Consider the following 16,122-nt stretch of genomic DNA (forward strand, 5'->3'; position numbering starts at 1 on the left):
GCCCAATAGTGTCAAAATTGGCCATCCTCCAATTTAGAACTTTTAACTTTTAGATAAGCTCTGTCAGTTTCCATTCCTACTTTAAAACTAATAGAATTATGGGCGCTGGAGCCAAATTGCTCCCCTATAGTCACCTCAATCACCTGCCCTGCCTTACTTCCCAAAAGGTGGTCAGGTTTTGCACTTTTGCTAGTAGGTACATTCACTTACTGAAACAGAAAATTTTCTTGTACATGCTTAACAAATTTTTCTCCATCTAAATCCATCACACTATGGCAGTACCCATCTATGTTTGAAAAGTTAATATCCCCTACCATAATCAGATAACTGAGATCTCCTTAAAAATTTGTTTCTCAATTTCCCGCTGACTATTGGGGAGCCCACAACACAATCCCAATAAAGTGATCATCCCTTTCTTATTTTTCAGTTCCATACAAATAACTTCCCTCGACATATTCCCATGTATTGGGCGGCACGGTGGCACAGTGGTTAGCAATGCTGCCTCACAGCGCCAGAGACCTGGGTTCAATTCCCGAGTCAGGCGACTGACTGTGTGGAGTTTGCACATTCTCCCCGTGTCTGCGTGGGTTTCCTCCGGGTGCTCCGGTTTCCTCCCACAGTCCAAAGATGTGCACGTCAGGTGAATTGGCCATGCTAAATTGCCCGTAGTGTTAGGTAAGGGGTAAATGTCGGGGTATGGGTTGGTTACGCTTCAGCGGGTCGGTGTTGGGCCGAAGGGCCTGTTTCCACACTGTAAGTAATCTAATCTAATCTAATCTAAATACAGCCATAATGCTATTCCTAATCAAAAACACCGCTCCCCCTCCCCTCTTGCCCCCTTTTCATTCCTTCCTCTAGCATCTATACCCTGGAATATTAAATTGCCAGTCCTGTCCAGCCCTGAGCCAGGTGTCTGTAATTGCTATGACATCCCAATCCCATCTGCCCAAACATGCCCAGTGGAAATGATTGACCTTATTAGCTTCTAAATAGATCTTTTTTCTTCAGGGAGTAACTTAACTTTGCATATACAAGTGTAAAAATATGAAGTAGCTTACTTCTGACACCCTTTGTTCAAATCAGAAGTGTATGCTTGGCAAAGTCTGATCCAAAACACTGACATTGCAAAAGCACACACTACACAAGATGCTTTTAACATATCTGATCCTCACTAAGTTCTCTCTTGCTTAACTGTTCATTCTTTTATGCACTTGTTTCATTTTCCTTCCTCTTGATCTCTTTTTCTTAGCCAGAATTCTCTGTGTAATCCTGCTCTACAACTGCTTTTTGATTTCACAAACAAGATAAGAAGCTGAGACTTGGGTCAGCGTAGAGCTGTAAGGCCGTGGCACGAACGTCATGATGCAAATTGGAATAAAAGGAATGGACAACGCACCATGTAGTATGACTCAATGAATAAAAAGCAATTCATTTTCCACTGTTCACAATCTGAATTCCCTCCACTACACTGGTTATGTACCAGAAAAATTAACAGAAAAGTAATGAACATACAAATTAAGTGCTACTTCAGTTATACTAAGGAGTAAAATCATGGGAAGTTGCAAACTTTTTCTGAAATGTCTTAAGCTGTATATAAAAGGCAAATGAAAATGCAGCTTTCTCTGAAATGACCGAAGTCATAACACGAAAAGTAAACTGGGAGGGTACATTTGATGGAGGGCAGCATCTTCTTTCATTTGATCTATTGCCGAAGTGTCACCGCATTATGTCAGCTCAGTATTTGCAATTGGATAATGAGATAAATAAAAACATATAGCTGCTTGAACACTTTTCCCAGTTACCTGTTCTTTAACAGCTGTGTTAACATTAGTCAGGTAGTGCTGGCAGATCTGACAGAAAGCTCGCATTTGTTTTCGTAACATTATTAGTTGGTCCTGAAAGAAAAATGTACATCTATAAATACCTTTAAATGATAAGAATATGCTGTAAAAACATATGTAATTACTTAAGAGTCAACAACATTGCTGTGGCTCTGGAGTCACATGTCGGTCAAATCAGGGAAGGACATTATCATAAGACTCTTAATTCCAGGTCTTTAATGAATTCACATTTCAACATCTGCCATGGAAGGAGTCAAAACCAAGTCCACAGAACAGCTCCTGATTAATCGTCCAGAGATAATAACAGTAGGCATCACCTTTCCCCATTTGCCACTCTTCTGCCTACTTGCCCCATCTTCTTTGCATCCTTCTACAGCTTACAGCTATCTTCACTATTTACCATTCTATCCATTTTTGTGTCATCGAAGAAAGTCTCGATCATATCTCCCACATTTAAGTTTGAATCATTTTAATGTACCACAAATGGCAAGGGCCCCAGCATTATGTTATGCAAAACTCCAGATTTTCATTCATTATATTAATTTAAGTTGTTACAATTATTGCAATTCACGAAACCGTCTTTTAAATTTGCACAATGAAGAGCAAATAAACAACATCAAAAATAACATTACATACAATGAATTTTCAGATAGGGAGTGAGAGATGAAAACATATGAAGCAACCAGAACTGAAAGTTCCAAGTGGACTGCTAAGTTAATAAATTGAATGGCATTCCACAATTTGTAACAAGACTGAAAAGTTGATAGCACAAATGAACAAAATGAAAATAACTTGATAGTTATTACAGAAATGTTGTTGCTATGTGACCAGGGCAGGGAACTCAATATTCAAGGGATTCATTTCCTGGAAAAATATGCAAAATGGAAAAGGAAGTAGAGTCATGTTGTTGATAAATGATCAGTCAATGCAGTGGTAGATAGTGATATAGGTTCAATAGACTATGATGTGGAATCAGTTGGATGAAAAAAGGGAATAACCATGGAAAGTTACAGGTGGAGTAAATCTCTCGGCCAAAGAGTTACCACATTCTAAGACAAAGTATAAATTAAAAAATGGAGACATGCATGAATGGCAACACAATTTTCATGGGGATATTAATCTGCGTATTAATTGGACAAATCAGAAGGGTAAAAAGTAACGCGGAAGGCAAGAGTGCACAAGAGATTGTTTCTTAAAACAAGATGTTGCACAATCTACCAGAGAACAAACTATTTTAGATCTATTAATGAGTGATGAGGTAGAATTAATAAGAAATCTTGGAATTAAGTACCCTTTTGAGAGAGTAGCAATCACAACATGGTGGAATATTAAATTCAGTTTGAGGGACAAAGCACAGATCACAAACCAACGTTGTCAAGTTAAATGAGAGAATGTAGAAGAGGAATGAAGAACAAGTTTTCTAAACTGTGCTGGAAAAGCAGTAGAAAAGCAGGAGAAGAGCAGTGATAGAAATTTAAGCACATGCTTCAAAAATGTAGTCTGGTCACAAAGAAGGACTCGATGAGAAGCACAAATCACCTGTTTAACAAAGACAGTCAAGCAGAGTATCCAATCAAAAACTAAGGCAAACAAAGTGGTGAAAAACTAGTGACAGGCATGAGGATTAAGTGTTTTTTAAAGAAACCAGCTTTGGATGACTAAAAGAAACTGGTAAGTAATAAAAACAAACAACACCAGTTTTAATGTGTGTGTATATATTTCTATATCAGAGTGGGATCCTTGGAGGATATGAATGGGGAATTGATAATGGTGAACGAGGAAATGGCAGATATTTTAATCCAAGAGAGGGGGAGGGAGAGGGAGAGAGGGGGAGGGAGAGGGAGACAGAGGGAGGGAGAGGGAGACAAAGGGAGACAAAAAAAAAAGCAGGAAACCATAGGCCAGTTAGCAACGGTCCATTGTGAAGGAAGAAACAGCAGGACATTTAGAAAAGCTCAACACAATGAGACTCAACATGATTTCCTTTTCATAAAACTATCTTTGACAAATTTACTCGAGCTTATTTTGAGGATGTAATAAACAGAGGAGACAAAGGGAAACCGGCAGATGTAGTCTACTTGGACTTCCAAAGGCATTCAACAGATGCCACATAAGGGTTACTGCACAAGAGCTCCTGATAGTGGGGATAATGTATTGGTATTGATTGTGGATTGATTTACATACAGAGAACAGAGTTGGAAAAATGTAACATGGAGTGCCACAAGCAGTTATATACTCAGATTCGCAGAGCTGTACGGCATGAAAACAGCCCCTTCAGTCCAATTAGTCCATGCCAACCAGCTATCCTAAATTAATCTAGTCCCATTAGCCAGCATTTAGCCCATATCCCTCTAAACACTTCCTATCTGGATGATATACTCATCCAGATACTTTCTAAATGTTGGAATTATACCAGCCTCTATCACTTCTTCGAGCAATTAATTCCAGACATGTACAACTCTCTGCGTGGAAAAAGTCACCCCTTAGGTCCCTTTCAAGTCTTTCTCCTCTCATCTTAAACCTCTGCCCTTTAGGTTTGGACTCCCCTACCCTGGAGAAAAGGCCTTAAACTATTCATCCTATCAAGGCCCCTCCTGATTTCATAAATCTCTCTAAGGTCACCACTCAGCCTCTGATGCTCCAGGGAAATTAGCCCCAGTCTATTCAGCTTCAGCCTGAAGCTCAAACCCTCCAACCTTATCAACATCCTTCTGAATCTTTTCTGAATTCTTTCAAGTTTAACAACATCTTTCCTGTAGCAGGAGACCAGAACTAAACACAGTATTCCAAAAGTGGACCAATCAATGTCCTATACAGTTGCACATGACTTCCTAATTCCTATGCTCAATGTGATGATCAATTAAGGCAAGCATACCAAATGCCTTCTTCACTACCATCTACTTGGGACTCCACTTTGAAGGAACTACAACCCTGCACTTCAAGACTCTTTGTATGGCAACACTCCCAGGACTTTACCATTACGTGTAGAAGTCTTGCCGTGATTTGCCCTACCAAAATGTAGCACCTCACATTTATCTAGGTTAAACTCCATCTACCACTGCTTGGTTCATCCTATTGTACCCTGAGGTAACCTTCTTCGCTGTCTACTGCACCACCAATTTTGGTGTCACCTGCAAACTTGCTATCCGTACCTCCAATATTCACATTCTAATCATTTATATAAATGACAAAAAGCAGTGGACCCAATACCAATCCTTGCAGCACACTGCTGGTCACAGGCCTCCAGTCTGAAAAGCAACCCTCCATGACTCCTACATTTGAACCAATTTTGTGTCTAAATGGCGAGTTCGCCATGTATTCCATGGGATCTAACCTTGCTAAACAATTTAACCATGCAGAATCGTATTGAATGCCTTACTGAAGTCCATATAGACAATGTTTACCACTTTGTCACTTCTTCAAAAGAACCCCCTTAAATTACTGAGATATGATTCCTATGCACAAAGCCAAATCAGTTCTTGCATTTCCAAATATATGTAAATCTGTCTCTTAGAATCCCCTCCAACAACTTTCCCACCACTGACATCAGGCTCATCAGTCTATAATTCCGGGTCTTTCCTTACACCCATAAACAATGGCACCAGGTTAGTCAATTTCCAGTTTTCATACACCTCACCTGTGAATATCGATGATACAAATGTCTCAGCAAGAGCCAGCAATCACTTCCCTAGCTTCCCACAAAGTTCTATGGTACACATGATCTGGTCCCAGATCATGCGTTTTAAGATATTCAGCACCTCTGCCTCTGTAAGATGCACACTTAAGATATCGTCATTTATTTCCCGAAGTTCTCTAGCTTCCATATCATTCTCCACAGATGCAAAACACTCATTTTGTATTCTGAGGCCTCAAAAATTATTATTTATCATTGATGTTAATGACTTGGATGTCAGGGCATAGGTTAATGTACTAAACTGGCTGATGATGCAAAAGTAGGTTGGAGGGAAAATTCTAAAAAGGAAATAAAGAAACAGAAAGGTTGAGAGTTTAACGTAAATGGAGTTTAATGCAGCAAAGTATGAGGTCTTGCACTTTAGTAGTAAGAAATGAAAATGCAGACATTAATTTAAATGGAGATAAATGTCAAAATAGTGCAACAAAGGGTGATCTACACATTCTTTTGTATGAAACACAAGAAGATTACACATGCAGTGCAGCAAGTAATTAAGGTCAATTGAATTTTCATAGAATTTTTAAGTACAGAATGCCATTCGACTTTGTGTCTCCTGAAACAGCTACCCAGCTAGTCCCACTCTCCAACCCTATTTTTCACTAAATTCATCACCTTCAAATATATATCCAGCTCGCTTCTGAAATTTACCACTACCACTATCCCAGGCAGCACATTCCAAATCGTAACAACTCTGAGTAAAGACCTTTCATCTCACTCTCTTGCTGACCACCTTGAAATTGTGAACCCTAGCTACTGACATACTAACTAGTGAAAACAGAATAGCCCCCTTTTACCCTTCAAAACTGTTAATAGTTTTGAACATCTCTTGATCTTCTCTGCTCCAAGGAGAAAAAAGGCAATTTCTCTAATCTTTATTTTTATCGAAAATCACTCAATCCTGGTATCATTCTAGAAAATCTCTTTTGCACTCTTGCTGGAAAAGATATCCTTCCTTAAATAAGAAGCCCAGAACTAAACACAATATTCCAGGTTATTGGTCTGTCCAATGATTGATAGATGTGTTACATTTTTCCTTGCTTCCACACTCTCTGCCTCTATTTATAAACCAGAGGATCCTATAAGCCTTATCAACAACTGCTTCAACTTGCCTGCCCACCTTCAGAGAACAATGCATTTGCACACCGAGGTCCTTCCGCTCCTGTACTCCCCTCAAACTTGTACCATTGAGTCTGTATTGTCTCTCCGTGTTTCTTCTGTCAAAATGCATTATCTCACATTTCTGTGAATTGAAATTCATCTACCAGGTGCCTGTCAATTTAGCTAAATTATCAATGTGCCTCCAAAGTCGCTCAGCATCATCCTCACAATTCACTATTCTTCCAAGCTTCATAACATCTGCAAGTTTAGAGATTTTGCCCTCAACACTCGTCTCCAAAACATTTATATAAATCTGAAAAAGCAAGGGTCCCAACATGAAACCCTGGGGAACACCACTTCCAACACATCTGCGATCTGAGAAATGACCATTTATATCTACCCTCTGTTTCCGATCTTATAGCCAACTTCTGATTTACGCTGGCAAGGACCAATCGATTTGATCATAGCCTTGAATGTTATGACATTTCAAGTGTTCATCCAAATACTTCTTAAAGATTGTAAAGTTTGCTGTTTCAACTAACAGTGTATTCCAGACCCTTACCACCACATGGGTGAAATACCCTCTATAATGTGGCAAGCTTCAAATATATCTTCCGAGCTGCATGCTGACAATTCTTTAGTATATCGTAGTACTGCCCTGCATTTTACAACATTACCAACATTTCATCAAGATTAAAAGTGTTTCATTCATTTACAGAATGGAGTGACAAGGGAAAGATACTGCACTGATATTACCAAAGGGAGTACGTTAAGCATGTCACCTCAGGGACACAATTATAGTGAAAAAACTTCAGAGGCCATTGGATCTGTCCCAAGTTACAATCTTCTTCACTTTATACATTGTTTTAGAAAAAAACCCACTGAATCCAATAATCACGTCAACATATTATATTGTTCAACATATCAAGAAGAACTTGCCAATTTCAATCTTATATTTGTCCAGTATGAACTGTTGTCTTTTGGTCTTATTCTTTCTTACAAGCTTATTTTCACAACTTAACTTTTCTTTAACCTTTGGCAACCACTATCAACTGGATACCTCTCAAAGTATTTTTTTATGTAATTCATTTCTGTCATGTTGTGAAGTGACATTGTAATGTTACCTACCTCCAAGCCTTGAATTGCTCGCTTGTACTTTTATGGTTAGGACAAAACAAGGAGCTCCACATGTGGTCTGGTCACAACTCTATATAGTTTGGGTCTTTGATAAGCATTGACTCCATAATTACAAGTTTCTTTGTTAAATTCTGCACTACAATTTAAAGATCTGATTCTTCTTTGTAATTAAAACATCTGTTAAATTTGTGAGTGGCTACAAGTGGGTACTACTCCTAAATAAAGTTAAAGCTCTTTAAACAGTTACATATCATAATATCTTCAGAAATTCAACCTTAACATGAAAATAAGTGGTCAACAATTTTTGAAACGAGTCTGAAATTCCAGGGTTACTGCTCCAACAGAACACAAGGAGAATGTGATAATGTGTAACCTAAAGCAAGGATACAGGCAATTCTACATCCCAGGGCTTTTTGAGTGCATCAGATGTACCCGCTGTGATTTCCATCTAAACAATGAGAATACCATCAGACTCAAATGGGAGCTTACAAAGCCTGAAGAGGAGGCAATTTACTAAAAATTCCCCTGATGGGAAATCTGGTCAAAAGTTTTAAGTTCACCAACAGTCTGAGAGACTCATTGCCTGAACTGTGAACCTTATCGGGACAAAAACAGAAACTCTGAAAACAGAAAATGCTTTAAATACTCAGCAAGTCAGAAATCTGTGAAGAGACAGCTACATTTCAGTTTAATGACCTTTCATAAGAATTGGATAAAAGTAAGAGATACTATCTTCAATTTTCACCTTGCTCTTGTAAAATATCATCAGTCTGAAATGTTAATTGTTTCATTCTTCACAGATGCTGCCGTCCTACACTTCCAGCATTTTGTTTTCATGGTATTGAGGCCTTCTTCAAGTCTATGCAGATTATGCTCGATCAGAAAATAACTAATTCAAATAGATGGTCAGTAGCAGCTTGGGAATACAGTACCTCCAAAATCTTCAGATGGTCCAACTGAACATTCTTTGAGACAACTGTCCATGAGGAATCAAACCACTATTTAAACAGGGAGATATCCAACAGTTCTGAGCTCAAACCAACTTCTCCTATTGCTCTTAGGCAATCTAACCAATTGTTTCCTTATCGCTCTATTGAAATTTCAGGGTAAATCGTTATTCTTAAACAATTTTAATGCATAGCACTATCTTCTATGAGGTTTTAATGTATTTCCAAATGTGAGACAAATTAATTTCCACTCTTTTTACATACCTTTGTTGAACTGCCTTCAGAAACGGTGGCTAGGTTCCAAAGGATTACATAGTGAGTGCACTGTAGTGCATGAATGACAATCTAAAAAGCAAGTATACAATATTTCAAAATAATACTTTCTAAATATATGCTATAACTTAAAAAATAAAATACAACATAAAAGAAAGCTCAACAAAGTCAATGCTGGAGTTTTAAAATCAAATTATTACCTGTTCTGGCATATCTCCATTTTCAATACCAATCTTCAGCAGTTTGTAATTGCTGCCAAATAAGTCCCATCTTGTAAGGTCGTGGGCACTGGAAAAACAAATGAAGTTTGAAGCTTATAACCAAAACTCACCAAGATGTCTGTAACAGCAAATGCATTAGATTTTATAAATCCCACAAGGCACAGAAACTGACCATTTGGTCCACCCACTCCATGCCATTATTTACAGACCACTTAAGCTTCCTCTGTCCTTTCCTCACCAAAATCTACCATAGTGGCTCTCTGTTCTTTCCTTCCTTCTTTCCCATACTTGTCCAGCATCAAAGCATTTATACTATTTCCTTCAACTAATTTCTGTGCTAGCAGTTTCTAATTCTCTCAACTCTTCCTTCTGGTATCCTTACTCATTAAATTGAGGCTCTCTCATACTGATGATCTCTAATTATGCTCTTCCCCAGAGAGGAAACACCGACTTAGATCTTCCAATTAGTAGCACTGCAGATATGCAAGCTGCTGACTATTTAAACCACCTGCAATGTTTTATATTAGAGCCTTTGGACTTTGGGGTTTGACCCCCAGTTTGGATCCAATGACTTTAGTACGCTGCGTTTTATGAATCATCAAAAAAAGACAGAAATAGCACTTGGAAAACATGAATGAGACTGGCAGAAGAAAATGGATATACAGGAACCAACGAGAGTTTAACATGCAGAGTCTACATTCCATGATTAAGGATGATCTTACAACATGGATCGAATAAGTTTATGATCATAGGACTATGCCTTCATATCAACTACTACTGCAATTTTCATGTATACTAGGAGCTGTAAAAAGGCAGTATTATATCCAAAGACCAGTGTCTAATTTCATGACAAGTACGGACAACAGTGTCCAATGGATTCTAAGCACCATTCTCTAACGCATAAGCAACAGAAGAGCACCAGGTATACAACCAAAACACCTGATCTTAACCTTGGTCGAAATCCATAGCCAATTAATCAGTTTTATTTTTGCAAATCTTCATCTGAATCAGTCTACAATTCGTTCAAAAAGTGAATCTGGCTCGAGCAGCATAATCTTTGAGAAAAGGCAAACACTTTTTGATACTTGGATTAAACTTTAGAAGGTTATCAAAAAAAAAAATGCTGGCCAAATGTTTATAATAATTTTTAGATAATCGGTTAATTATTACAATGTTTAATTTAGAACTCTTTGTAAATCTTATTACAAAATTTAACACAAAATTGTATTATTTGAAATGTTATGGAGAATGGACCAAACTTCAGAAATGCTCTGCAAAGCAAAACAATATACAGGTCCCAAATATAACTGAATTGAGATTCATTTTAAATATTAAGAAAAAAGCACAGATGTATTCTTAAAAATAAGTTAGATCATGAACTGCTCATAAAGTCCGATTGACTGGTCATGTATTAAAATGTGCAATGGTTCTATCATTATTAGATTATTGGAAAAAGACGTTTCAACAAACCAAAAAGGTACTGAACTGCACCAGCAACAAATGAAAAACAGTCCAAACACAAAATGCTGAATCAGCCAAGTTAACTTACATTCTGTTCCTTCTAACAAATACAAGCACTTAAATAAGGTGTTTACTCTCTCTTTTTAAACATATGTCTTCCTTAACATCTCCAATTCAACTGATAGATCATTCAATTAAAGGCAAATAAATACTTGGAATTTAATGGACTCAAACTTATTTTAACTCAATCTCAAAATTTCAGGTTGTATAGGGAAATTAGTTTTCAAATATTGTGGAGTAATTTTAACCTAACCCCTTGGCGTGAAATTGACTTGATCCAAAGTGCGGTTGTTGAGGCAGGAATAAGATTGGCCTTACCCAGTGTATCAGATTAAAATGAGCTCTATTGTTTCATCAACAGATCTGCAGTTGGATATTGTGGATAAGAATCTAACCCATCTCTCAATGTACTGAAGGAGTATCCGTGTTCCACAATATATCAAGGGAAGAATTATTTTTCTTCGAAACACTATTTATTAATAGACACATTATAGCAAACAGCTTAGAGAAAGTGAGGACTGCTCACTCCTGATAAAGGACTTATGCCCGAAACGTTGATTCTCCTACTCCTCAGATACTGCCTGACCTACTGTGCTTTTCCAGCACCACACTCAACTACAACAAACAGCTTGCTTAGTTCTGTTACTGCAAAAAATTTGAAATACTATGATTGAAGTGTTATTACTTACTTTTGTTTGTTTAAACATTGAGAAACCAATTTATTTCTTTTTCAAGTTATAAACAAGTGGATATGAGACTTCAAACTAAGGGTAGTCTCTCAGCCCTGGAACACATCAGACACTTCACAGACAGCCTCAACACTAGAAACACTGAAGGAAATCAGTTCAGTGAGGCTGGTCTGACTACGTACAGCACCACCCACACCTGGCTGAAGACTAAAGCAGCCCTGATACAGGAAATCTAAATCACAGGTAAGACACAAGGAGTAAATTAAATCTTTGGTGGCACAAGTTGATGGGTAACACCATAGCAGGCTTACTGAAATGCGTCAGGTGGCACTCCCTAGATAAATCCAGGTCTGAAATATCATCACTATAATGAAAACCTAGCTTAAAGAGGGGCAGGATGACAGTTTAATATGTCTGGATATTACATTTTCAGGCAGGGTAAAGTAGTGGACAGAAGGGAGGGGCATAGCATTATTGATTAAAGATTCAATCACAGCTCCAAGGAGGAATGATGTACTGAGTGAAACATTAAATGAGGCCATATGGATTGAGCTCAGATAGGAAGATAACAGTCTTTGGGTGGCATGGTGGCTCAGTGGTTAGCACTGCTGCCTCAGAGCACCAGGGACCTGGGTCGATCCTGCCTCAGGTGACTGTCTGTGTCGAGTTTGCACATTCTCCCAGTGTCTGCATGGGTTTCTTCCAGATGCTCCGGTTTCCTCCCACAGTCCAAAAATATGCAGGACAGGTGAATTGGCTGTGCTAAGCTGCCCGTAGTGTTAGGTGCATTCGTCAGGGGTAAGGTAGGGGAATGGGTCTGGGTGGGTTACTCTTCAGAAGGTTGGTGTGGACTTGTTGAGCCAAGGGCCTGTTTCCACACTGTAGGGAATCTAATCTAATCTTAACTTCTAAGTAAGCACACCAACATTCTGTTTTGACTTTATATCATGTTCCTAACCTTAAACAAGGTGCATTTCCCAGTTTAATCATAACAAGAAAATATATAAATCCTCAATGGCACACACAGAAACATACACAATGACGAACTGTCCTTACTTGTGGAAAGCAGTGATCCTTTTCAATGTGCTCAGGACCTGGTAAGCATCATCCTCATCAAGTTCTTCATCCTGTTCCAGTATCAAAATTAGTTACACGTGTTCTAAATAAGAGCAAATTGTTTTAGGTATTCTCAACTCCCTTACCAACATACTAGCATGAGTAAATATATAGACTTATTGTATTAATTGATAACCTAGTTTAAAAAAAAACTTATCAATTCACTCAAAATTGTGTTTTTATATGTTATTCTTACACCGAAATATTGGCACAGCTACACCTCCACCAAGAATATTTTTGTTCTCCGAGTACTTAAAATATGGATGTGTATTGCAAGATACATTGAAGATTCAGTGTTATTGTGTAAAGTTAGAAGAAAAATCATACTATGCTAAAATTCAAATTTTACTGAGCGTTTCTGCAAAGGTTAGTTAACATTTCATATTGGGGGAAACACATGACCACTTGGCAGAGTTTCCTCAGTGTCAGTTTGTTTTAAACAGAAAAGATCATTTGTAAATACATATAGAAAACAACTGAATACTCCCAGTCATAAACACTAAACTCTACTGAAATGTGGAATCACTGTCACTGTTGGTATGTGATCACCAAACAATGCCAGCTAAAAATTGCACCTGTTGCCTCTTGGTCATTAAAGGATTGCACCTGGCTAAGACATCCACAATCAAAGCTTTCTTTCCATAAATGGCTAACGCAGCTGAAACATTTCTGAAGTTTATGTTTCTTAAAATAATGTTAAGTAGAGAAAACAAATAAATTTTTTCAAGAAGTTGATAGGATAATTAAGTATTACATTTATCAAACGTTAACAAAAAAGTACAGAAACTTTCACTGTAACCTTACTAGCTTCATCCTGAAAGCTGCTAATAACTCTCTAAAGTTTTCAAGAATGTGAAAATTTCTCAAGCATTAGACTGAATGAAAACAAATATTTTCCTTAAATGATTGATTTGAATATATCACGAAGTGCAACAAATATTAGCTCATCAACAGCTCAGAAGTACTTAATAACATATGCTAAAGATGGCTGTGAACTACTAAAGACTGAAGAAATTTCAAAATACACGGCAAAGCATTATGGCCAAATTTTTGCTGGAATATAGCATTTATGGGCATATGCCAATGGACTACTTTTCTCTGTATCCTTCAGCTCAGTAGCATTCTACCCTTTACAGATCGAGAAAAACGTGAGCACAATGGGACAATTGGATCTTCAGTGGCTGACGGGGCCAATAGTTTCCCTCTTTGTGAGACTTAAAGGATACGAAATATAGAATTTGGAAAACAAGGTGAATTAGAGTGAATGATTTTGCTAAGTTAAGCCATTGCAAAAATAGGAACAAAAGAAAGAGTGGATGAAGAAGGATGTGTTTTGAGTGATCAGAATGAAAGAACTAAGCATATAATAATTAAAAACCTCTCAGAAGAATGCACAACATACTTTACACTGTTCAGTTTTTGGGCTGAAGCTGTAGATTGTGTAATTGTTAATGGAATGCCCATTGTTAAATGAGTAATTATTTTATTACTTTCAAACCCTAAACTTTCTGCTGCAAATTTAATGGGAAATGAAAATACAAATTTAAAAAGTTACAAAATTTCCAGAAGGTTGTCTGCGAACCACAGTTTTTGCAAGATGAACAACAGCAAGATGCATCTGAATCAGCAAGGTATGTAAATCCATAATTTGCAGAGTCTCTTTTTCCTGAACTTGCTGACTGATTTACACATAGTGGCAGTATGCACCATGAATATACCACTGTTTTTCCAGCTGGTTTTGGTTTATTCATTTTTCAAGTTTTGTAATGTAAAATTATCTGCCTAAGTAATTCATTTTATTTTGTAATTGCAAATTCTCAGAGGTAAGCAATCACTCCTCATTTTATGGGAGAAACTGAGGACTGCAGATGCTGGAGATTAGAGCTTAAAAATGTGTTGCTGGAAAAGCGCAGGTCAGGCAGCAAAGGAACAGGAAAATCAATGTTTCGGGCATAAGCCTTTCTTCAGGAATGATTCCTGAAGAAGGGCTTATGCCCGAAACGTTGATTGTCCTGTTCCTTTGATGCTGCCTGACCTGCTGCGCTTTTCCAGCAACTCATTTTTAAACTCATTTTATGGTTAGTCTTTCAATTAATCTGTAAAGGATAATAATGTAAAGCATTGTGTGCCTCCCTTCATAAATGCAGAAGGCATTCTTTCAATAACAATTTAATTATTGAGTAAGAATACACAAATTAGTAATAATTTATATGAGACTATTTTGGTCTGAAATTTTCGAAGGATGTTAAGGACAACAGGAGGTTAAACATGGAATAAATGATTTTCCCATTCAGGGAAATGTAATTGAATATGCTTAAAATTTGCTAGAAGTAAAATGTATCCCTGCAAAGTTGTATTTAAGAACTATAGTAAAAACATCCCGTCTTTAATGTTACAGAAACGATTACTGAAATCACTTCAAAAGTTAATTTACAATAAATTGAAATTAATTTAAGGTTTCAAAGAATTTACATTGCTATCCTCAAACTAAATTCCCATTTTCAAAATTAACTCAATCTGAATAAACAAAATAAGCTTCAATTCTGCAATTATTTGCGACAAATTTTACACGCCAATTGACTTAACATTAATAATAAAGTGTACTAAAACAATTTCTATTACATTTGACTGTAAACTTACTTAACTAGCAAAACAACGACTGTATTAAACCATTTTATTAACTGACAACTTAAGGAATCACAGAACCAAATGGATTTCTGAATAATCTTTCAGATACAAACCTCTTGTAAGAAGTCTTCAAGCATATGACTGAATTTATCTACCAATTCATCAATTAGCTGGCTTCTTGAGATATCCACTCTGTTGAATATTGTGTATTCATCATTGCAGAGGGCATGGTAAGTTTTAGAACAAGCTTCTAAGACATCAGTGTCCACATGCTTTTCTACAATATTTTTCAGTTGCCTCAACAATGCGTCCAAGTGCTTGAACAAAAGTGATAAAACAATTTATATTAGCATGATGACTAAAACCCAAGTTTTGCTTCAGACAAGTTGGCAGAAATTACTATTTAATAACAGTGAAAGAGTATCTACGCTGAATGTATGAGACTTTGATTTTATTTTAAACTTATTCCAATAAACTTGTGTTTCTTCCCATGGGAGAGCAAATTAATTGGGATGGTATGAAGTCGTAAGCTAAGATAAGGACAAAGATTGAAACTATTTTATTAATACTATCATTATGCATTGAAAGGACTTAATACTGACAAAAAATATTAATGCTGTAATCAAATAAGGAAACATAAAATTCTGGAAATATACAATTCTATCAACCAAAAACACACATAAGTCTAACTTCTTTATCTTAATTGAAGGATTAACAGGCCTGCAACAAAACATAAGCCTATCTTTTTGCTTTGTAAGCGCTGTTGAACCACCATATACACTTGTGTAAAAGTTATTTCCATACAGTTAATGTTTCTTAGGGACTAATGTGTTTCATTTAGGTCCAGAAAAGACTGCTGCAATGGAATAAAGTACAAATAAACAAAAGAATTTATATTAACATGATCATTTCTTTATTTTATAACATGAGACACAATATACATATATGCTATATAAC

General features: G+C 36.9%; 1 protein-coding gene across 5 annotated transcripts in view; it reads right to left on the reverse strand.

The window, feature by feature from the left end:
* stag2b (STAG2 cohesin complex component b) overlaps positions 1-16,122 on the reverse strand; it is a 182,015-nt gene that overhangs the window by 28,501 nt on the left and 137,392 nt on the right. For all 5 annotated transcript variants that reach the window (XM_072595302.1, XM_072595299.1, XM_072595301.1 and 2 more), the window contains 5 exons: positions 15,279-15,482; positions 12,478-12,548; positions 9,191-9,278; positions 8,982-9,062; positions 1,803-1,895 (listed from right to left, as the gene is read on the reverse strand). In XM_072595302.1, coding sequence (XP_072451403.1) covers positions 1,803-1,895; positions 8,982-9,062; positions 9,191-9,278; positions 12,478-12,548; positions 15,279-15,482 — 537 coding nt within the window. The remainder of the gene's footprint in view (positions 1-1,802; positions 1,896-8,981; positions 9,063-9,190; positions 9,279-12,477; positions 12,549-15,278; positions 15,483-16,122) is intronic.

The sequence above is a fragment of the Chiloscyllium punctatum genome, chromosome 25, assembly GCF_047496795.1.
Source record: "Chiloscyllium punctatum isolate Juve2018m chromosome 25, sChiPun1.3, whole genome shotgun sequence".
Taxonomy (NCBI): domain Eukaryota; kingdom Metazoa; phylum Chordata; class Chondrichthyes; order Orectolobiformes; family Hemiscylliidae; genus Chiloscyllium; species Chiloscyllium punctatum.